Source organism: Engraulis encrasicolus, chromosome 23, assembly GCF_034702125.1.
Source record: "Engraulis encrasicolus isolate BLACKSEA-1 chromosome 23, IST_EnEncr_1.0, whole genome shotgun sequence".
Taxonomy (NCBI): Eukaryota; Metazoa; Chordata; class Actinopteri; order Clupeiformes; family Engraulidae; genus Engraulis; species Engraulis encrasicolus.
Genome location: NC_085879.1, coordinates 4,022,623 through 4,047,322, shown reverse-complemented (window position 1 = coordinate 4,047,322; position 24,700 = coordinate 4,022,623). Strand labels below are relative to the sequence as shown.

The window sequence follows — 24,700 nt, the reverse complement described above, 5'->3', positions numbered from 1 at the left end:
CACACACACACACACACACACACACACACACACACACACACACACACACACACACACACACACACACACACACACACACACACACACACACACACACGCGCGCGCGCGCGCGCACACACAAATAGTAGTCTAATAATAGTCCTACATTAGACAGCCTATGTTTAAGATCAGAAGATGAGGTGTTAAAGCAAGACTATTAGAATTAGTATAACATGTGATCTACTGAGGTAAGTCAGAGCAGTGAGACAGTATTTCTCAGCTCTGAGTCGGTCAAGATCTCACTCTTTAAAGCATACCGTACACCACTGTATACAGCACACCTGTGGTGCCACTACAAACAGGGCAGCATATGGAAACGCATGGTGGCGTACAATGACAGCATGAGGCTGCTGCTTAGAATTCCAAGAAGATCAAGCGCAAGCCAAATGTTTGTCAATGCTGGGGTGCCAACTTGTGCAGCTGTGCTGCGAAATCTTATGTAGAAATTCATGTGCAGAGCATCTGAGTCACAAAACACCCTAGTTGCTGTCCTGGCTAGCCCTAAACGTAGCTCTGTGAGACTCTTCTCAAACGTGGAATCACTGGCGAGCATGCCTGTATGTGTGACAATGAATTGAGAATTATTATCTATGTGGGTATTTTCTTTTTTCCCCCTTCTTTTTCTTTGTTTGTTGTTCTGGGTTTGTTTAAGTTTTGTACTGTGTTGTGAGGCTTTGTTCTTAATGTGATATGTATGCCCCTGGGTCTGAAATAAATAAAGAATGGATATCATTGCCTCATATTGGGAAAACATAATACAATAACTAGATACAGTATGTAGGCTATTGTAAATATTCAGTATGTACATAAATGGAGAAAGGATCCTTTCCATTGGCATTGATGAGGCTGTTGAGCTAGCCTACTGTGTCTGAGGTCAAAATTATTAGTCTGCCTCCTGAAGACATCACTCTTGATTTCTCAGCGAGAATTACCATTATTAACACATTTCCGTTATTCTGGAAACAAATACACTATGGCAACAATGTCCACAAAGTTTGATTTGGATATTTTATTGTTATGCCAAGCTTAAACAAAGAAAAGGCAAAAATAACATGGACATTGGCATTACTGTTTGGCATCCTCAGAAATAGGGAACCTGAGTCTGGGTCTGGATTGCTGGGTTTTCCAACAAGATAATACCCAACATCATACATCCAAATTAATTCAGAAGTTCTTACAGTGTTTTCACACCTGTTTCCTTTCAGCCATCTAAGCAAACTTCTTAAAGGATTCTAAAACCTTGATACTGCAGGTGCCCGCTCAGAGTCCAGTCCTCAATCCCACTGAGAGTCTGTGGCAAATGCCCATGCTCAGTATCCACACAATTTGGGCCAGCTAGAACAATCTACAACAGAGAAATAACCCCAAATCCCTAGGATGACGTGTGACAACCTATTTAACAACCAATCAAAAAAAATATTGTCATCTTTTGGTTCGGAAAGAGTACAGTATTGACTAATCATTTTGCCTGTGACATTTTGTATCTATTTTCTTTCAAGTGTGGAGATAGGGCTATTATTAAATAAATGTTATGAGTTATAACAAGTTATTGTACTTTGTCTTCATAGTCTATTTGTTTCCAGAATAACAAAAAAAATGTTGTTCATGGTATTTTCATGAAAGAACCAAGAAAGATTTCTAACTTCATGGCAGGGCTAATATTTTTTTCCTTAACTGTATGGCTGCCACATCAGAGTGCACAAAATATCACAATTTTGATGGCTTTTTAAAAATGTCCGGTATTTAACGTTTCCGTCTGCCAAATGTAGTAATCCGCCTCATTTTGTAATACTCATGGCAATATGTGAGTACTACGTTGCTGTTACCGGTATTAACTTATGAATTATTAACCAGGGGTCCAAATCATAATAATCTAATCCCAAGAGTGATCTGATTGCGCAAGCGACATGCAGCAACAGCAAAAAACTGAACTGAGGGATTGAGGGTAATCATCAAGCTTTAATGAGATTAAGGCATGAGTAGCTTTTTTCTAGGTCATGAAATGAAAGAACAGTATCAATTATTGTTGATTCCATTTGTCATATAGCCCAGACTTTCATATTTCATATGGATATTATGAATACTGTATTGATGTCGAAATGTCTGCAATTGTCTGCCATTATCATCTCTTAAAGTAGGCCCTATTTTCATTATATTTTAATTTGAATTATATTTCACCAGTTAGACATTAATGGCGGCATGGGAATTTCACAAAGGTACAATAGTCTAAACATATAAGACTCTGCTATATTACAAGTAATCCTGCATCAAAAGATCATGTGAGACCAATAAACCAATTAGGCTATTTCAGTTTGTTCTTTATATGAGTGCATTAGGCCATGGAGTTCATTGGTCAAAGAAGTGCAGGTGCATTAGGCTCTTACATATAATTTATTGCAAAGATGAGAAGATGCTGTAATGATCAAATCGACAATGTAGGGGTGGTAGCCTACTGGGCTTCCATGCTAGGCCTGAGCCCACAAGAGAGTTGTGTAAAGTAGAATTACTCTTACAGATGTAATTACAACACCAAAAGTTTCATATTAAATTATTTCAACTAGGCCTATGTGGCATGATATCACAATACTGGTGTTACAATGACATCTGTAAGAGTAGGCTACTTCTTTATACAACCCTAGACACGAGCAAAAAAGAATGACCCTTAACAGTTTCACTATTGTCTCTTGTGTCATCTCTTCTCATGTAACAAGCCAGACGTTAAAGAATGGTTGGGACAAACTGCCCATGGTTTCATATGCAAATGTTAGACAATCGGTGTGAAACAAGTTTTCCAGCTTACCCCGGATTCACTTTTTGAAACTGACTTTGTGTCATTCATGGAAATGGCAGCAGTGAGATTCTCAGCATGACCTAGGTTACACTTTTGTGATGTATAGGACTAGCTCAGGGCCATCCAGTTTTCCAGTAAAAAAATTAAAAAAATACTACCTTTGTGTCCAATTGTGTTGGAATGGCCAACAACAAACATTGCATGACCCAAAGACCACATGGTCTGCTAAGCTCATAAATATCCAGCACATATAGGCTACTGAAGGTGCAATATGTAATTGTAGGCCTATCTGCAGACTTGGCCATTTCTGAGCTGATTTCAAGTTGGTGTATTAGCCAACCTGTCATTTGTAAACGACAGAAATACTTTCCTTCTACAATTGTATTGATAGCAATGAACACATTTGTTCTACTGCATTCCTTTGGATAGCCCATGTGTGCAGTATGTGCAATTAGAAACGTCATTTTAGAAGGCTAAGTGCTGAATTGACAACTCAAACACATTTCCCTTCCATTTAGGACCACAATGCATGCTTAATGGAATGGTAGATATCAAGACACTGTGGCACACCCCATTTCCAGTAGGTTAGGGCCTATTCTCAACTTTACTATTTAGGTCTTGTGCTTAGGAATTTAGATTGATTTTACTGAAAGGCTTTTTTTAAATTATTAATATAGTAGGCCTAAGCTTTTCAAAAATATTAGGCTGGGATACTATGTTCAAAACCATCAACAGCAAGTGGACAAATAAATGAGGAAAAATTGAATATCAAGACTTTATCTCGTGACAGACAAAGAAAAGTCTTTCCTCCTCCACAGCTCACTTGGTGTGCGTCAGTCGCGGCCTTTTTGGGGAGGGCCCATAGGCTACAACAGAGGGGTAACTGAACTATAAAGTCAACAGAGAGTGTGAGTCCATTCAGTACTTGTGCAGTCCGAGACCAGCTGTTGAGGTGACGCACTCTTCTCGGATTTCGTTAAAAGAGTGTTTCTTTCATTTAATAATTCAAAGTGGAGACAAAATGAATTATTAACAGCCGAACTTGACTGGTACGGTTTTAATTCGCGAGCGTCAACATCAAAAGTTTTAGCGCGCATTTGAGGAAACATTGAGGAAGTGAAGGAGAACACGTGTGGATACCGACACAAAAAGTCATAATGAAGTGAGTATCAATACAACATGTGTGTGAGCTTAGACTTGTGTAGTAAGGCAGAAGAACTACATTTGTATTGAGAAAATGTACCTTTGCTTGCTCGAGGCAACACGTGGCAGTATTTCGTCATAAACCATAATTAATTTAATTTCTGAAAATATCGCAGTCTTCCTTATATTCTTCTTATAACACGACCGATGTTGTTTATTTCCTTCTCAATGGGAAATGTGGCCTGTGTTATCAGTTACGCTTACTACTACATTGTTATTATTGTGTTAAAACAAACCCAATTTTTAGTTTCTACTACTACGCTAGTAGCGCATTGTAGTGTGGGGGTCGGGCCAATAGCCAAGCACAGCAACTTTAAATGACGTTTCGGATGCTACTTGAGCCTCGGCGACATTAGGGAATTTGAATGTGTGAATTAAAACTTCCCGTCCTCTAAACTGCATCAAGTAGACGTTAAGGTTCTTTGGTAGGTAGTAAGAAACGTGTAATCATGCATTTAACTTTGTTCATGACTTTGCCTCGAGGAGGCCTGTGAATAGAGGTGGCCATTTAAGGTCATTGAGTTTCGGATAGCCGCAGGAAGCTGCTCCTGAATAAGCCATCAATTGACCAGAGATTTTTTTCTTGCCAAGGCTAGTGTGTGTGCCAGTGGATAATGCATTTGGGTAACCAAATAACTTCTTCTAGTTGTATTGCTTATCTAAAATAAATGATGCAATACTGCACAAGTTGCTTGTAGTGTCGTTTTGGCTTGATGGAGGGTAAAATTACCTGCAACCCCATAGTATTGGTGAGGTCACTGCTTGATATAGCCTTTGGTGTTGCCTTTTACAAGTGTAGTGTATTTGGTAATTGGAATGACAGAGGGGAAAATGGAATGAAAGTGATAAATCTCTTTCAGGTTATGTAGTAGACAGGATAGGGAAAATATACTGCCACCATTTTTTAGACATTTCCATTCACTGTCAGAGTGCTGTGCTGTCCACCCCCCCCCCTCCCCCCAAAAAATATATTAAAAAATTATGCATCAAAACTCCAGCATGTCAGCTTTTTCACTGAACATATCTGTCACTCAATGCAATGCTTGCATGAACTGTGCTGTAGACAACAGTATATCCTCCTGTTCCACGATGACAATGTCAATAATGGATTCTCTTGAAAGTGACATTATCGATATGTCATTGAAAAGAACACTTGTGAACATTTGCCATAAGCACTCCCCAGTTTCTCTAAAACCCTCGTGTAATCTGCCTGGCCGAATACAAAGAGATTCCCTGACCCTTGGCTAATCACATTATACACAAAGAGGCCCATGTACACGCGCTCACACACACTGATACGAACGTGTACACAAAACTGGAACGAGAGGGACAGAGCAGTGACAAAGACTTGCCATATCCACCATAACCTGAACACCAAGTTAGGGCAAGAAATGTTTCCTTGTGCCATTCCATGTGCTAGTCCAATATACAGACAACCAACCTCTGGGCAACAGCCAGTGAGAGATGCCCTACTCTGCTGAAAGTCCTCTATTAGCTAATTGAGTCTTCTGGCTGCCATGGCTTCCCTGCTGGTAACTCAATGTTCCCAGTGAAAGAAGCCTGCCGCGGTCACCTGCCGCGTGACTATTTGTTTATGTGAGGGAGGAGGACAGGAGGACATGCAAGCGCTGGCGTGTTTTGTCTTGGCGAGTTGAGTTGACCGATGAGTGCGTAAACATTGGGGTCACCTCAGCCTGGCGAAGAGTATTGTGACCTAGGCCTATATGGGCTACTCTTCTCCGTCTACTAAAGTTTTGCAATTCTGGAGTGCAACATGCCCCCATGTGCGCTCGCACACACACACACGCAGCTGCCATTGGGGCCATGGATGCTTAATAGGAACTGTATTAGTCATTCCCGCTGACTTTGGCCTTGTCAGACTTTGGCCGTTGTGGGTGTTCGTTCCATGTTAGAGCAGTGTTTGATTGCTTTAACTACATGATATTTCCGGCATATTTTCTATTCCTGTTTGACTCCATAACTTGGGCCTACTGTACGTACTGTGATCATGTTGGAATTTAATTCATGCTGTAGCTTCTCTGCATATTCTACTTCAAAATAGGATACGTGTGCTCTGTGATCTGATTCAATACTGATCTGATTCAATACAGTCAATACTGTGAGAGCCTGTTGAAGTATATGATCACAGATTCAGAGCAGCAAGAGAATAATTATTATTTATTTATTATTATTTAGTATTATTACAGTAGATCCTTGATCACTAGACACCCTCTAAAGAAGCTGTGATACTCAGTGTGTACTTTTAAGGAATTCTCTCTCTCTCGCTCTCTCACTATCACATGCTTCTTACCTCTCTCCTCCCCTTTCCTCTGTGCCTTTCTGTCTCCTTTTCTTTCCTGTCTTTCTCTGTTCCTCTCTCTTTCTTCTGATTCTATCATTGTCCCCTTCTCTTTACCCACCCCCTTTCTCTCCTTCTCTCGCTTGGTTAACTCCCTTTCTTTTTCCTGCTCTTTCTATATTTACCTCTCTCTTAACTTTACCCTCCCCCTCCTCTTTCCCCTCCCCTTCTATCATCTTTTGTGGATTGTGTTCACTAAGTTCTATTAGTGAAATAATTCATACATTTATACTTTTATACTGTGGTGTGCACCTTGTGGGGAGGCTCAAAATCCTATTGTAATGACAATAAAAGGGTTTTTCCTTAATTTCCCTCGGGATTAATACATGATATTCTACTCTATTCTGTTTCTATTGTTTAATTTCCTTCTCTGCCTGGCAGGTCGCTGATGAGTCCGACTCTGGAGCAGGCGTACCGGCGCCGCTGGTGGATGGCCATCACGGCGGTGCTGGAGAACCTGCTGTGTTCAGCCGTCCTGCTGGGATGGGGCTCACTCCTCATCATGCTCAAGAACGAGGGCTTCTACTCTCACCTCTGCACAGGTCCGTCTCCACAGCAACAGCCAAAAAGGGGCTGCGTTTCCCAAAAAACTCTTAATTAGTACTAAGCATAAGTAAGTAGTACTTACGTATGAGGTGCCCCTTTGGCAATATATCAGAAGAAATAGGCCTCACATTATCACTAAAAGTCTATACACATACACTACTGTATTTGAACTCGTACATGCACCTTGAGTAAGCATTTTATATGCATGTGCGAGAAAAAAATATTGTATGTAGCTCTGTAGATGGCATATCCTGCATTGCAACAGATTTAACAGGAACTCCCTATTTTACGCAAATAACTGTCAGTTACTTTCTGAACAAATAATGAATTGCCCTAGCAAGTATTCGTACGAAAGGTTATCGTGGAAAATTGATTAAAAAAAAAAACATATTGTGTGCTTTTAACAAAGGCATCTGAGATAGTCTTCCTCTCTTCCCTGGCTGTATTAGCTGACCTTTTCAATCTCACATTTCTGCAATCTCAAACGATATCTTACTCTCTTCCTTAAGTGAATCATTCAGCAGCAGTTAGGAGGAGTGGGAGTATCCTTTTTTGGGAGGTTACGTTTGTGTTTAAATGGACTAGATACCATTTATTGGATTTCATTCCTCTATTGTAACACAGATTCAACAGTAACGTCTTGTTGTCAGAAAATATTGATATTCGATTTAATTTCACTCTGTCTTGCTCTCTCTCTCTCTCTCTCTCTCTCTCTCTCTCTCTCTCTCTCTCTCTCTCTCTCTCTCTCTCTCTCTCTCTCTCTCTCTCTCTCCCTCTCCCTCTAGGCACTAATGAGTCAGTGGTGGTCCTCAACAGCAGCTCAGGGGAGTGGCTGACCTGTGTGTCCCAGGAGGAGATGCTCAATCTGGGCTTCACCATCGGCTCTTTCCTCCTCAGCGCCACCACGCTGCCTCTCGGCATCCTCATGGACCGGTTTGGGCCCAGGCCTCTACGACTCATGGGCAGGTGAGTTACACCGTGCCTAAAGCTCAGATAATACTGGGAAGGAACATTGAAACTGGACTAGGTTCGAAACGTCTTTTGCTCCAGTTAAAGCCGGTGACTTTTCATGTAATTCTTCAGCTACAATACACAGTTTTCGACATAAGCCTTGTGTGCGCCTCCTTTTTTGTTACTTTTAGTGATGCCTAAAGCAGGGAGGAAACAGCCTTGGCTGAAATTTCTGCCGCAAAGTCAGAGTTGTATGAAGTACAAGTAGACATACTCTTACAGATGTAATTACAACACTAGTGGTATGATATTACATGGTTTCAATTATGTAATACCATGCTACTAGTGTTGTAATTACCAGTGCATCTGTAGGAGTACGTCTACTTCATACAACTCTGTGCAAAGTCTCATTAAGTTACATTGTGCCAAAGGCAGGGAGGATACACCCTTGGCTGAGGTTTCTGTTGTATGCAAAGCCTCATTCCCAATGAGGGTGTGGTCAGTTCCTTTTTATGCTGCCATTTGTATTTGTTCAAGTTCACACGTGACTGACATGACACCGGAACAGTGGCACGTGGGAGGAAGATGTGTCAGACATTTTTCAAACTTTCTATTGTCTTGAGGAAAGTGTTGATTTTCTGTCAGTTCCAACCAGTCAGGCTGGCCAAGTGTATGTGCATTGTGCATTTCATACAGAGAGCTATTGAGTGTGCTTAACAAAAAGAAGCAAAGAATAATATGTAAAATCACAATAGATAGGAATAAAATGATAAAAGTACAGGGACAGTGAAATCCATTAACCCATTTATGCCAGGTGCTGCTTGGCGCAACATTGACCCTAGCACACTTTGGGAGCTGTATAATGCAAAATTCAGGCTCATGAGATTTGACATTTTGTTTTTAAAAAAATCTTTCTTTGTCAGAGCTGAATGAACAAGTTGCAAGTTGATGTTGTTAGCCTTTAAATACAATTCCATCGTTATGTGCTTCAGAGGCTGAGATATTTAGGTTTTTATCTGACCATACTTTTCCCTCAAATGGGATTTCCTCCCAATTTTAGTCTCTGTTAGAGATATTGATTATTACTCCATCAATACAAAAGGGCTGAATAATGTAAATTATTCTGGATTTAAGTTAAGTTTCAGAAAGTTACATTTTTGAAATTTCGAATTACACCAAGACTGATGTTTTGCCAGGATCAGATTTAAATTGTATGGCATTCATAATCTGGCACAGAAAGCAGGCTAAAACCCATCAAAACGACTGTTTGAAGAGATTAAGGCGCCTACTTTAGGAGAAACAGCTCAATTATTTTCCCAATACATAGACAGTACAAGACAAGTAGGAAAACTAGGACTTAAATCAAGCAAAAAGGGACTTTTTCCTCATCCCTGTTGCCACCAGGGGCCACAGCTACGTTCCCTGATTCCTGTGGGTCTATGCCCCTCTTTTTTGGTCTTAACTCTGATTCCTGTGAATGTTAAGTTATGCCATTGTAGTATTTTATTAATGCTCAGCATGTTTTGACCCTAACTTTTGCCTTCGACTTGTCTTATTTTTTAATCAACCAATTCTATTTATTTCATTAAAAAAGAATGTATTTATTATCATTATATTTCATTATTACTACTTTTTAATGTTATTGATCTAACTGTTAAGCACATTGAGCTACATTGCGAATTGAATTGTGCTGTACAAATACTATATGAATTGTGCTACAAATACAGTTCTTCTTCTTATTAGATCTATTTATGTTAATGTCCTCCTTGTCGCTCTCTGTCTTTCAGCGCTTGTTTTGGATTGTCCTGTGCACTGATGTCTATATCTGCATACAACCCGGCAGGTATGAAGCCGAATATGTTAACACATTTACAGAACATTGCGAGACTACTTATTGCACACGTTACAAAAGTTAATTGACTTTTGATAGTAGTGTTGTAATAGAATGATATGAGGACTATATGTATGTTGATGCTGGATTTAATCCTTGCTAGCCATGTTAACACCAGCCATGCTAAGGCTGTCACCCCCCAACGGAACACCACTAAAAACATCTGGTAGAAATTGTATAATTTTGTTATATTTCAATGCCAGTACTGTGAATGTTATGCAAATAGTATAAACGTCATTGAGTTACGCAACCTGCATTTTGTCGGCACACTACTAACACGTCCAGTTTATGCTGGCCAATAGAAATTCTTCGAATTCCACTGGAGTCTAGAAGTTTGTGAGGTATTTAACTGTGACTGTGGGACAACGTAGGGTATTTATACTGATTGTCAAATGTGGTTTTCCTATTTGACAGCTTTTTCTAAATTCCATTCAAAGAAAGTGCATGTACTGTACACAGTTTAAAACTTTCTTAAACACCCTTATTGCTTTCATTCCTAAACTGTCAGACCCACTTCATTAGCAGGGCTTGACATTAACTTTTTTCTCACTGGCCACAGTGGCTGGTGGTTTTCTAGTGGTTGTAGTTTTGCCTTTCTATACTAGCCACAGTTTTGTTGTCAGTATTTTTTTAGGCAAAATGTATTTACCATGATATACCTAAGCTCAGAAAAAGAAGTCATAAAAAAGAGGATGAGTGCTAGGGATATAATGTGTTAAATTAAACTACCTCCGGTATCAGTGTCAGAAAAATAGAATATGAATGATCTTTCTTGAACCTAAATTTAGTTTTAAAAAAAGAAAAAAAGAAAAGGCGGCACTCTCGGATGTGATTCTTGTATTTTATTCACTCATCAAGACACTGAAGAAGGCTTTGGCCAAAACGTCGATCTGTCATGCTAACCCACTAAAAATGAAATACAAGAATGACGGTTGGCAAGCCTAAGCGCTGCTCATTAGCTATGTGCCCTTTCAGTCAATGAACAGCAGGGAAAATGTGCAGATGATGCACAAAGAGTTGAACCTTTTGTTTACACGTTAACTATTTTAGCCTTTATCCTTAAAACCGATATTTAAAAAAATGTAAACCTGAAAACAGTAAGATACATGACAAATAAGACACATAAGAAAAATGCGAGATATCCATATGTTTTAGTAAAACGATAATGTGTGTACCTTGTAAACAGTCCCTTGGCGAGTGATTCCGTAATCTCCGCCAAATTCGACTACGCTTGTAACAATTGAGATTTATTCTATTCATCTGTATATGTTTAACCAAGTCATCAACATCTGAAAGTCTTAAGACCATCTATAGCCTCTTGAGAAGAAAGTTGGCCAAAAGCAAATTGTTAAAGTGTGGTGACAGTAGAGTTAACCAGGGCAGTGACCATCTTCAAGGTTGCCAGATGTGTCTGATCAATTTCAGCCCAAAAATATGCTCAAAAATCGCCTGGAGCGGAACCAAATTGTATTGATTTCTATGACCATAATGCCCAATCTGGCAACACTGACCCTCTTCTTCTTATTGCAGTGCTTTCTGCTATTATCTTCCTGGCTCTGTCTCTGAATGGCTTTGGAGGAATATGCCTGACATTCACGTCCCTGACGGTAAGCACTTCAGTGGGAGAAATCAGGTGGTCTTGGGGGGTGGGATGGTGTGTGGGGTCCCTGCTGGTACAACACATATTTTTCCTGACAGGTGTAGTGTGTGTGGAAGGGTGGCCTTTGGTTGTGTGTGCATGTGTGTGTATGTGTGTGTCTGTGTGTGTGTCAGAGAGTGCGTGGCTCTAGTCAGTCAGGAGAGGTGGAAGGGGAAAATGTTTGTGCGTGAGAATGGAACTGCACGTGCCTGGTGTTTTAGATTTAAATTTAGCCCTCCCCTTCACAGCCAATCAGAGAGGCAAGATGCTCACACGCCTTCTGTCATCCACACCCACCCTCCTGGTGTTTCCTCTACACACAGGCACACACACACATACACACACACACACACACTTACAGAATACATTGGTCTTCTCTGATTTGGAGAGGAAAAGTGAACATAGAAATTAGCAAACATAGCACCCAGATGAGACTGGGAAGCACATGTGTGAAAGTGCACGGTACATCTACGCACATGTGTGTAGGCTACACATGTTCTGTGAACGACACCGGTCTCCCTCAAACGACACCGGTGAGGGAGATCAGTCTGTCCTGCTTTCACACCCGGCGATTTTAGAGAACACTAGGCTATATTTACCCACAGAATTTATGCCCAATCACACACGCACACAAACACATAACACATCAAACACCAACACCCCCCCCCGTCCACACACACATACACTCATCCATCAAACAACCTACACCCCCCCCCCCACACACAATGTTTTCTCTCACACACACGCGCAGACACACACACACAGAATACATTGGTCTACTCTGATCAGCAAACATAGAACCCAGGTGAGACTGTGAAGTACATGTGTGATAGCGCACAGTACGTCTGCGCACATTTGTGTGCACGTGTGCTGTGAAAAAAAAAAATCTCAAACGACACAGGTGAGGGAGATCAGTGCATCCTGCACTAACACCCGGCGATTTCAGAGGAGAATACCAGGCTATATTTACCTCCAGAATGAATGCCCAATCACACACGCACACAAACACACACGCCCCTCACTGAACTATCAGAATCACATGTTGGCTGTACACAGTGACGCTGTTTCCCTTTTCACCTTGTGTACCGTGTGACAAACAGCAACATAAACAAGCCACCCCCATGCGTGCGCCCCCGCTAAATCTGCCTCTGCCTCTGTCTGTCCATCTCGTCCTCTCATGCTTTTCATCTCTATTGCTGCCCTCACCACCTTCACGTTGTCAAAATTGCTCCCATAAATTTAGAGGATACAATCGTGACCTACATTGTCACCATGTTATTGCTGCGAGCTTGAAGATCTTGCGTGCTTTGATGTCACCTGACTGGAATACGTAGTCACACACATAAGCACACAGGTATACATGACAAGTTGAGGCAATGGTACAGTTACTTGAAAGGTCCTGCGTTTGCATTATTGGACAGTCTTTCTTATGTACAAACTGTTTGCGTTATTTAACTCCTCGTTATATCATTTATGCATCATTTAACAGTAATACATTAAAAATGTAAAATGGTGATAGATAGGACAGTCGAGGAGGATTTCAGGAAGAGAGTGGGAGCCAGAGATGGGACCAGGGTTGGGACATGACCCAGGCCACACTTAAACCTGGTGCCCATGGGCCTGCAAGCCCATACGCGGGGGACTTCACACACTGCGGGACTTAGCACACAGCACCCCCAGTAATACATTCAATCAATCAACATAATCACTCTAAAATCAGGGACACATCACACAAATCCACCTTGTATCATGTGTGTTTTTTGTGACCAAAGCCCTTGAGTAACTTGAAAGTGGTTAGAGAAGAATAACTCTGGCTGTGTCTAAAATGTTGGAGCAGTGTAGCCCAAAATAGTGGTGTAGCCCAAAATAGTGTTTCATCCAGAGACCATCAGTGAGGCAGGAAGGTGTGTTTTGAGTCTATGGGTTATTTCCAATCTTCTGACCCCCATCCTTCACCTGTGCTTGTGGTCTTGCCCTTCACGTGATGCCCTGCCTCGGTGGAGAAAACAATAAAGTTTCCCCGCTGTCATCCTAGCCACAACAACTTTTCTGGGGCCCGATTCCACATCCAGTCACCTCTACAACAAAATTGGAACAACACAAAGTAGCAAGTTGAAAGTATATGGTTTAAGTGTGTAAAGGCGGAAACTATTTTTTAAGCGGCAGAGATTGATCTCACTCATCACATGGTCTTCTGGAGGTCCGGCAGGTGGTGGGGTCCAAATGGTGTACTGTGTGTCTGTGTGCGTGCATGCTTGCGTGCATGCGCAGACGTGTGTGTGTGCGTGCGTGCGTGTGAGTTTGTGTGCGTGTGTTTTAAATGGAGGAGGTGGGGTCCAGTCTTGTGCCACTCAGTGTTATCCGCTCTCACTGCTGTGTTGCAAAGCCACATTCCCTCTCTTGCCTGTCAAAGGCAGACATGTGTGCACACAGGCATATATCTAGACAGGAGGAGAGACAGAAAGATGTGAAGGGCGTCTTTTTTTCTCAGAATCATTCAATGTCTCTCCCTTGTTTCCCCCCCCCAATACCCCTGCTGTAGCCTCTACTGCCAGAATAGGGGTTACTCCTAAGTCACACGTCGTACATGTTCATGTGAACTGGTTCCTAGAAGGGATTCACACATAAACGCTAGCTCGACCCAACATGTTCCTGCGTTGTTGTTGTCCTTGCGAGTGGCAAGGGCATGGCCTGGCCTGACCCTGACACATACCTCCGAGGGGGATGATGAATACTGTTATGGTACAAAATTGTTTGGTGCCAACACTGAGAAGTGACCATCAAGATGTGTGTCAGTTTAATGGAATCCTATGTATATGAGGGCTGTGCTAAAATATATCACTATTGTGATACTTTTCACAACATACAATATCGATTTTTGACTGAAGTATCATGATTCTTCTTTTCAACATATACTGAACTACCAGTTATTGTATTATTTGAATGCTAATAACATTGTGTAAATTGTATTCTGCTCTTTTATCATATCTGTTTCCTAATTCTTGACAGTGCCAAGTTTTCTTCAGTTTGTGTTGGAAAATACATACTTATATATTTATCATAATTGAAGCTACCTTCACATATGTATTAACTTTTCAGTACCATTTAAACAAATTGAGTTACCACAGTACATTGATGAAGAGCTACTGTTTTTGAGTTTTGTTATCAACAGAGAATGGTTCACCAGTTCTAGTTTACACTTTAATAGTAGCGACTTAAGGTGCAGTGGTCCACTAGCTTTGAAAAAACTCCACTACCATAGTAGGTTACTTCACCACTACAACATTACACAGTCTTAATGAGACATAATGGCTTGTTCATTGCCATCCTGGCAACAAACAAATGCAACAGGGTTCTTTTCGTAGCCTCTTACTACACATGGGCCCATCGACTGGCCTATTTACCCTTCGCTGAAAATACTCAACTACATCATAACAACATTGCTATGACATTACTGAGAGCCTTAAGTAACAGATTAAGACTTGGTCATTACACTGTTGTTGACAGTAAGGTTATGTCATAGGCCCTGTGCTAAGGGGTTAACTGTGTTTTTTTTTGTTTTTCAAACTCCCGTAGTTGCCCAACATGTTCGGCAGTCTGAGCTCCACCATCTTGTCTCTCATGATCGGCTCCTACGCCTCCTCTGCTGTCACCTTCCCCGCAGTCAAGGTATGTCATGGAGATGTCATACATGAATGTAACACAGAAAAGGATGAATTATTATTATTTCCAGTAGTAAACCTATGTGGCCTCCACATCTCCCCCCCCCTCTCTCTCTCTCTCTCTCTCCCTCTCTCCCATATAGCTGATATATGATGCAAATGTGTCGTTCCGGGTGATCATGTGGGTCTGGTGTGGTGTAGCCGGGTTTGTCTTCCTCAACTGCCTGCTGAACTGGCCAGTCTGTGGGTTCCCTACCCCAGACGAGATCGAGTACAAGTGAGTAGCCTCACGGAGCAAACAACAAAAAACTCTATTATCTTAAAGAAGTTCTTAGAACGTTGATGATGTGTGGTTGTTTTCCAACATTGTTGTCTTTGGTCTAGCAGCAAAGCGATGAAAGCGAAAGAGTATGCCTGTTAGAAGTAGAAGGCAAGCATTCCAACATTCCAATTGGCTGCATCGTCTGTTGCTGAACCGCATCATAGCTAATTTACATAATATTCGCTGAAGTGCAACTACAAACTGTCGCTCAAAATGCCTCTTATTGCCCAAATCGCTTTTGTCTCTTCTGTCTGTTCTGTCGCTGTTCCATATAAAGTCAGTTACTTCTGTGTGACGCTCTAGTCGCGTCTTGGTGTACTTCTACCATTAGAAGTTCTCAGGAAGTTAATGAGGTGGTTGTTTTCCAACATTGTTGTTTTTGTGTCTGGCAGCAAAGCGGTGAAGGAGAATGAACTCTCCATGGAGCAGCAGAAGGCCAATGGGAACCATAAGGCAGAGAAACCGGCCACCATCACGCCTCCAAGTAAGTAAAATAAAGAAGAAACCATGCAAACAAATTGATCGAAATCAAGTGGTGCATCTTTGGGCATGTTAGCTACACTGGGAACCTTTGACTTTTTCCATTTTATTGTACATTTCACTCTAACCTGGCATTCAAGTTCATGGATGACATAGTACTTAAACATGGAGATATTTGAACACTGGATATATATTCAACATTTTGGTCTTTGCATTCTGAAAAGTTTATTTGACTGCTATTTTATAGAAGCTGTTCAAAAAGTAATAAAAAATGTAAAGAATCGTACAAAGCAATTTATTCAGAAAGCACTCTGTGAGTAAAGCTCTATTATATAGTTAGCTTAATTGTGTCTGAGCTTTCAAGAAGAAAATGTTGACTTTGTGATTACATCTACAGTGAGTCCAATATGTATTTGATCCCTTGCTGATTTTGTGGGTTTGCCTACTAACAAAGACATGATCAGTCAGCAAATGTTATGATAATATGTATTCTAATTTGGAGAGACAGAATATCAAAAAGAAAATCCCGAAATTAACTTAAGAGAATATATATTAATTTATTTCCATTTCATTGAGCAAAATAAGTATTTGATCCCCTGCCAACTGATTACAGTTCCGGGCCCACAGACCAGATGGGCACTTCCGATCAACTTGTCATCTGAATGAAAGACACCTGTACATACTAACATGCATAAAAGACACATTTAATCAGCAGAATCAGTCCATAGTATGAGTGAATCAGTCACACTCCAACCTCACCATCATGGGAAAGACCAAAGAGCAGTCAAATGATATCAGGGACAAGATTTTAGACCTGAACAAAGATTAAATGGGCTGCAAAGTCACAAGAAAGAGACTGGGTATTAATGACCCTGCTGTTGATGCATTTCTTCCAAAATGTGAGGAATACAAAATGACTATCCATCAGCCTGTCTGGGGTTCTATACAAGATTTGACCTTTTGTAGGGATTTGATAACCATGAGAACAGAAAGAAAGCATCCTAGACCTTTACGGGATCAACTAGGCAATGATATCAAAGCTACTGGAACCAAAATCACTGAGAAAACTACTGGTAGAACTTAATGCCACAGAGGTTTAAAATCCTGTAGTGCACACATGGTACCTCTACTGCAGAAGGAACCTGTGCAGTCCCATCTGAGGTTTGCCAACAGACATCAGGCTGGTTTAGGATATGATAAGGAGGTGCTGTAGTCAGATGAAACCAAAATCAAGCTGTTTGGCATTAACACAATTCAATGTGTTTTGAGAAAGAGCACTGCTGTCTATGATCCCAAGAACACCCTCCTCACCATCATGCATGAAAGTGGTATCATTATGGTTTGAGGGTGTTTGTCTGGCCAAGGCACAGGACAACTTCACATCGTCAACAAATGGATGGAGGGAGACATGTAATGTGCAATCCTGAGTGCAAACGTCCTTCCCTCCACCACTACACTGAAGGGTGGGCCATTTTTGGATCTCCCAACATGACAATAATACACAACATACAGTCAAAACAACGAAGGAGTGGCTCAATAAGAAGCATATTAAAGTCGTGAAGTGGCCTAGACAGTCTCCAAATATTAACTCTATTGTAATTCTATGGAGAGAACTGAACCTCCCATTTGCCAAGCTACAGCCACAAACTATTAATGTTTTGGAGATAATCTGCAAAGGAAAATGGGCAAAAATATGTTCTACTATATGCATAAACATTGTCATCAAATAAAAGAAGCATCTGACCTCAGTGCTAGACAACTAGGGCTTTGCCACAAAGCACTTTATCTCCTTTAGCTAGAGGGGTCAAATACTTATTAGACTAAATTAAATACAAATAAATTAAAATATATTATTTAATTTATTTTCTGGAGTTTCTTTTTGATATTCTGTCTCTCCATGTTTGAATACATATTATCATAAATTTATAGACTGAACATGTCTTTATTAGTGGGCAAACGGGCAAAATCAGCAAGGGATCAAATACATATTGGACTCACTGTATTTCCCCGTGCTCTGTAACTAAAGCTTGAGTAAATCTGTGATATATTTACTGTGTGTCTTAAATTTCGCATGCAAACGCATCCGACCGAGTGCACATACTTGCTTCAGGACAACTGGAGCACTTTGCACGATACTGGAGGTGTCGTCTAGATGGCAGAAAGCCAGTTGTTTGACTCTACTAAGACCTCAACATGGAAGTTTGGAAGATCACCCCTCGCAGGATTTGTCAATATTGCACCGTGCGCATGTGTCTGCGTACCTTATGTCTAAGGCTCAGCTGATTTGTTCTTCACCACCAGACTCGGTGCCGTTCCGCCGCTCGGTCTTCTCTCCCATCTTCCTGTGGAGTCTGATTACCATGGGAATGTCTCAGCTGCGGATCATCTTCTTTATGGGGGCCATGAACAAGATGCTGGAATGGCTGGTGATACACGGAGACAGCAACCGTGAGCGCACACACACACACACACACACACACACACACACACACACACACACACACACACACACACACACACACACACACACACACACACTTAGGACACTCCTAATGTGTACACAAGATGCCGAAGAGGCTGGTGATATATGGACACACAAGCCGTGAGCGTGCACACACTCACATAGTTGGATACACATTTCACACAGCACACTCACTCACACATGCACTTTATACTGTATACACACTCACACTGATAGATGCCAAGTTGTCATCATCACTTAAAAGTGCACACACTTATGCTCTCACATTTCTTACTTGAGTGTGTCAACATAGCAGCCTCATTTAATTTCTTTTTTCTTTTTGCATTCTCTAGCTTCTGACCAGTTGGTGGAGGAGATGGAGACCAATGGTAAGTCAACTTTGATTTGTTCTTTCTCACAATGTTCTCTCCGGTTGTCTCAACAATGTCAGATTTCTAAAGGTGTGTGTGTGTGTTTTCTGTCCTCAGTGAGCTTCTACGCCTCCATCTTTGGCACGCTGCAGCTGCTGTGTCTGGTGACGTGTCCTCTGATTGGCTACATCATGGACTGGAAGATGAAGGAGTGCCAGGATGAGAGCAGCGGAGACAACTGGTACATTCACTTTAAAGTTACACAACATGGCTTTAAGGGACTTACAATTAGGGCAGGGCCATCCATGATGGCCAACCCCTTGTGATGTTATAGCGTCACTTGTGAGGTTATAGCGGCAGAGTCGTCATTATGGACACAAATTTACAGTACGAAAGGAGAGAATTTTAAGTCTGAAGAGTCAAATGTTTCATCATACCAGCACATTGGTACATTACACTTATCAGACGCTTTGCTGTACTTTACTTTGCTCTTCTTAGCTAAACTTTACTGAGAGACTTACAATTCTGTTGCTGGGAGGTGGTCAAGTGCGTGCCTTCATCTTTGTGTTTTTGTCTTTCTCGTCTTCTTATCATAGTGCCGTGACAGGGTCCAGACGTGACAAAAAGATCCAGAAAGTCACCAATGCAATCAGAGCTTTCACACTCACCAATGTTCTGCTGCTGGTCTTTGGTATCTGCTGTCTGGTGGACAGCCTGCCACTACAGGTAAATCGTCAGTTTTGTTAAGTTTTGTTAATCGTCAGTTAACTGGATGGGACCTTACATTAGACAGAACTAAATGACAATAATATCAAACACTGATTGTGTGAGTGTTTCTGTGTGTGTGCAGTCTCTGTTTGTCTAAATATGGTATATACGTATGTACATGTGTTTTCGTGTGTGTGTGTCGCATATGTACCATCCATGCTATGTCAATCACTCTCCATGCATAGTGCACCCCTGTTCAGATTGGCGCCAATAGGTACAGTATGTGTGTTTGTAGACAATGAATGAATGGACGTGTGTGTAGTAGGTGGGTGCGTATTTGCAGTTCATGTCCAGTCTGACATGTATGTTTGGTTTCCTCCTCACTCTGCTCCTCTCTCCTCATGTGTAGATCTTGACGTTCATTCTTCACACCATGGTGAGAGGTTTCATCCATTCCTGTTGTGGAGGCCTGTATGCGGCTGTGTAAGTGCTTACACGCACGCACACACACACACACACACACACACACACACTCACACTCTCTCTCTCTCACACACACACACACACACACACACACACACACACACACACACACACACACACACACACACACACACACACACACACACACACACACACACACACACACACTTGACCTTTGCTACACCAACAAACAATGGCAGAAACAATAGGGCAGTAATCCTTGTTTTTTTTTGTTCCGTCCTAATTCTGTGTATGGGAATGTTCAGTATAATTGGGATTTGAGACAATTGCTACGTTTACATGAGACATTTAATTTGGAATTAACTGACTTACATTCTGATTAAAGCTTAATTCTGCTTTGAAAACGTCATCTAAACACCTCTTAATTCGGAATTAAAGGAAAGATCAAAGTGAACTCGGCAGAACTATTTAATTCTGAATTATTAATTCTGAATTAAAAACTTCATGTAAACGTAGTGAATCTAGACGTGTCACTTGAGGACTAGGAGGACTTTAAGATAATATTGTCACTGTCGTTAAAGATCCTTAGTTACTACCAAGCTAATTACCATGTGCCCCCCTATTTTTCCGTGGTTTAACTAGAACATCTTTTATGTCTTGTGCAGGTATCCATCCAATCACTTTGGCACTCTGACCGGTCTCCAGTCCATGATCAGTGCAGTGTTCGCCCTGCTGCAGCAGCCTCTGTTCATCGCGATGGTGGGGCCCCTCAAGGGAGACGCATACTGGGTACGTGGAACTCAGAGCTATGTATTTCTGAAAACCAGGCTCAAACTACATGACTTTTGTGTCACACGAAGAGACTCACATCTGTCAGTCAGTAAAGACAGAGACAATGCCTGATGCTCAATTCTGAGTCGTAAATATCGAACAGTGTTTGGTATCTACAATTCGCACAAGACGAGGAAATCTTGCCTGACAATCACTTGCGATGGTTCTGAGGGGTAAAGTTCCAATTGTAAGGGGGGTTTAACCCGAGAATCTGGCCGATATTCGTGTAGTTTGAGCCCAGCTTTAGACAAAAGGATGTGAACTTTGATTAAGAAAGAGATAGAAAATGTGTTATTCTCGAAGCCTAAAAAATGGTAGTTGAGCTTAGGATCGTTAGGAGAAGGGATAACATAGTACAAGTACAGCAGACAACAGTAGGCTGCACTCAAAGGTGTCAAAAGTCAAAGTTAAAAAAGAAACACAGTTTCCTTCCAACACAGGTAATTTATCTGAGTAACCAGTAGATCTGTGTAGTTTTCTTACGATCAGCTGACTCTACACTGGTTGGATCAAGTTTGGGGAAGGTTCTTGTTAGGCTTTTTTTTTTAGTATTTTTCAGTAACAACACAGTCTATCTAGCTCATTAGGTACAATCGAGTAAATGGTGTAACAGCTATGTAACAACGTGCCAGAGTTGTACTTAAACCATGAATTTATCTTTACTTTTACTTTCGACACCTCCGACTGCTGCACTGCAATAAATAGAAAGTGAAGAAACACTTTGTTGGCTGATGAATGACCTATGAATATTTCTTTGGACTTTAAGTTCAATAGTTTGTCCAATGCCAAGATATGGTGGATGTTTCACATGGAAGGCGGGTTATAGTTACCAGAACTCTTGAATAGGTCATGTTGTTTTATTTTATTTTGAGAGAACATGCCCTTCAAAGATAATGACCCATCACAACACACCAGTATGACAATCAGCTAATTTGGTTCCTAACCAACAAAATTATGGTTATCGAATGGCCATCCCAACCATAATTCACATGCACTCTTCACATGCACCAGAATTTCCTTGACTGCATAAGAAACAGATGTGAGGGACCCATGAAAATCGAACTGGTTATATTACTTTAAAAAGTTTTGAAGTATAAAATCATTTCGCGGCCACATTGCTGCTCTGTTCAGGATATTTTTAGTGTCTAGAACATCTGTACTCTCTCAGCACGTGTACATTCTTTGTAAGAATGATTAAAAAATGAAATGGTCTGCATCTTAATCAAAGGGTACAACAGCCCCAGCCGTTCACAGTTGGTTAACATCACGCTTGTCTGCCTCCATCAGATCAACATGGGCCTGCTGATCTTTTCCCTGGCTGGGTTCCTCCTGCCCGCTTACCTGCTCTACCACCGCAGGCAGCTGGTCCGGGAGAAGGAGGAGAGAGAAAAGCAGCGCTCTGTGGCTGAGAACCAGCCTCTCAACCACCACGAGGCCAACGGACACAAGCCCCACACCAACGGACACTCCCACTTGGAGGCTTAGCGTTTTTAATGGTCTCTCCTGCAGAGCTTGAGGCATGAACTCAAGGAACAAACTGGAAGAAGCTGTTTGTAGAAAAAAATCATATGCACCACATAACACTATCAAACCAACACACAGACAAAAGTAGGCATGCTGCACGCAAGTAAATGCAATCCCCACTGTTGCTTTTGATTCCCTCTGAAATTCAGGAGTTCGATTAGTTAGACTGCAGAGGGTTCCACAGACTTCTACTTTTACAAAGACTGGCTTATTCTGCCTTTTAATCTCGTGTTTGAAAGACAGGCCTGCCGTCCTCCAGCACAGCTTTGTTTGAGAAGTCTCAAGGAAATAGGACCATAGCCATACGCACGCACACGCACTCACAAACCAAAGACAAAAGACAAACACTTAAAAATATCTACCTCTTCCTTACCGCTGTACAATGGTGAGTTCACACAGAGATCTTTGTGAAGGTGTTGCAATGTTTTGCACACACACACCACTCAGAAGTCTGCGCGTCTTTTCATCTTTTCATCGGTGTCCATCCCAGACTTTTATGGCAGTGTGGAATGTAGTATAAGTGTCCAGCTGATTTCACAGTGCCAATATGATGACAAGGAATAGGTCAGTTTATGAATTCCTTATGGAGATCAGCTTGAACCAAAGTGTCTTTTTTTTATTATTAATATTATTATGACATATGTTACAAGGATCCCTGGCTAGTAAGACATGTTGACCTTACAAGATGGTCCTTGTTGTTAGTTACGTGAATGTTATTTAAAAACACTAAGAAGGCTTTTTCTTTTTCGCAGGTCAGAAATCATTTCATGTGTAAGCTGCCATTGCTGTAAAAAAGACATCACTAGGTTGCATCTAATCCGGGCCCAGTCAAAGTGCAGCAATCAGGCTGTTGCTGCCCATGGACACTAACAATTACAACCATACAGTATGTCACTTATTGCCCAGAAAATGACACAAATCACATGAATGCAATGGCTTAGGTTACAAGCTCTGCAAATGGAGGTCACTTCTAGTTGTTTACATAAACAGAAAGCTGTTACATTTAGCTACCAATCAGTCTTAGGCTACGCTTATATGGTGGCGATAAAAACTGAAGACGCAAAAGTGGCGTCTCGTCTTTTTCAATGACTTCTACATGAGGACTATTGCGAGTGGAAATGGCAAAATAATTTTCTGAAGTGTCTTTCATACACTGCAACCTAACCGAGGGGGCCCGAAGACACAAAAATCTGGAGAAGTGTGCCATGGACCATCATGGGTGGGGAACCTATGGCCTGGGGGGCATTTACGGCCCATGAGGCTGTCTTATCAGGACACAACTTTAATACTATGCAGTTTCAAATGAAATATGATGGGTTTTGTGAAGCAATATTAGAAATTATATTTGCAATACAGTTATGTTAGATTTTCAGGGGACCTAGTAAAGGTGGGGTCTGTTGTAAAGATGGCCTTTACCTTTACTTAAGTGCAGTGGGGAAATAGTTTTTTGTTCATAGTACAACCATTGGAGGACTTAATGAGATTTGAAGTGGCCCTTCGAATGAAAATGGTTCCTCACCGCTAGTTTAGGAGACGCAACCCGGATCGTCTTCAAAACTCCCCAGTCTGGAAGGAGCCTTCAGATTTCTGCATCGTCAGGTGCCGTTGGCGGGGTTGCCGTGTAAACGAAAGACACTTCTGAGAAAATACGTATTTTGTTGCTTTCCCTTGCACTCGTCCTCGTATAAATGTCCCCATACTGTAGAAGGCATCCTGTACATGCCTTACAACCCAGGGATCCCTTAGAGGCAAACACCCCTCCAGATCACCTCACACAGAACATTTCTGTCCAAGAATTCAAATACTTGCATTATCTATATATTATGTATCAATGTTTCATTAGAAAAAACATTGTTTGTACAGCTGTGTTTTTTGTGTAAGGGAATGAATTTGTGTATATTTTAATTTTAAGTGTATACATGAATACTAAGGTACATTGTGTGTTATTTTCCAAGTTTATGTATCAAGGTTTTGAAGTTTGTATTTTTTACTGCTAGTGTAATATCTGAAACTATTGTAGAAAAAAAAGAAGAAAATAATGTTGGTAGCCAGAAGATCTTGTATCCCCAGAAGGATGGTTTTCTAGCACTTTTGCTTGTGAGCTGCATAGAAGCCAAGGCTTTCAAATGAAAATCTGGAATGGTGAGAAGTTCCCTTAGGCTGAAACATGTTGTAAATACTTGAGCTTGCTTTATCCATTGGTGAAGGGTAGTTTTCTCACCAAAGCAAATCCATTAGGCTACCTTCGCAGACAGGTGCCACAACATGTGCCTTTTGTGAATTTGAGCTAGGAACCAAAATGTACTGAGCAGCTTCATTGCTCGGGAGTCATTCTCAGGTGTCTAAGTACTATGCAGTTATGTGTGGCAGACATGATGTCATAAATAAGAAAATGTCTTGTGCAAAACTGAAGTAATGTTCTATCAATAAAAAAGAGCTAGAAAATCAATGTGTTGCTTGAATGCTGGTTAAAAATGA

The 24,700-nt window shown here is 41.2% G+C and overlaps 1 protein-coding gene across 1 annotated transcript; it reads left to right on the top strand.

Annotated features, from left to right (window-relative positions):
• The first annotated feature begins 3,730 nt into the window (after positions 1 to 3,730).
• On the top strand, positions 3,731 to 24,671 carry slc43a1a (solute carrier family 43 member 1a). Its single transcript, XM_063189816.1, has 15 exons — positions 3,731 to 3,992; positions 6,774 to 6,934; positions 7,724 to 7,904; positions 9,677 to 9,732; positions 11,311 to 11,387; positions 14,996 to 15,088; positions 15,225 to 15,358; positions 15,796 to 15,887; positions 18,185 to 18,331; positions 18,698 to 18,733; positions 18,833 to 18,956; positions 19,312 to 19,441; positions 19,833 to 19,906; positions 20,533 to 20,656; positions 21,986 to 24,671. Exons 1-15 carry the CDS (start codon positions 3,988 to 3,990, stop codon positions 22,181 to 22,183), a joined length of 1,632 nt encoding a protein of 543 aa, XP_063045886.1. The 5' UTR covers positions 3,731 to 3,987; the 3' UTR covers positions 22,184 to 24,671.
• The last annotated feature ends 29 nt before the right edge of the window (positions 24,672 to 24,700 follow it).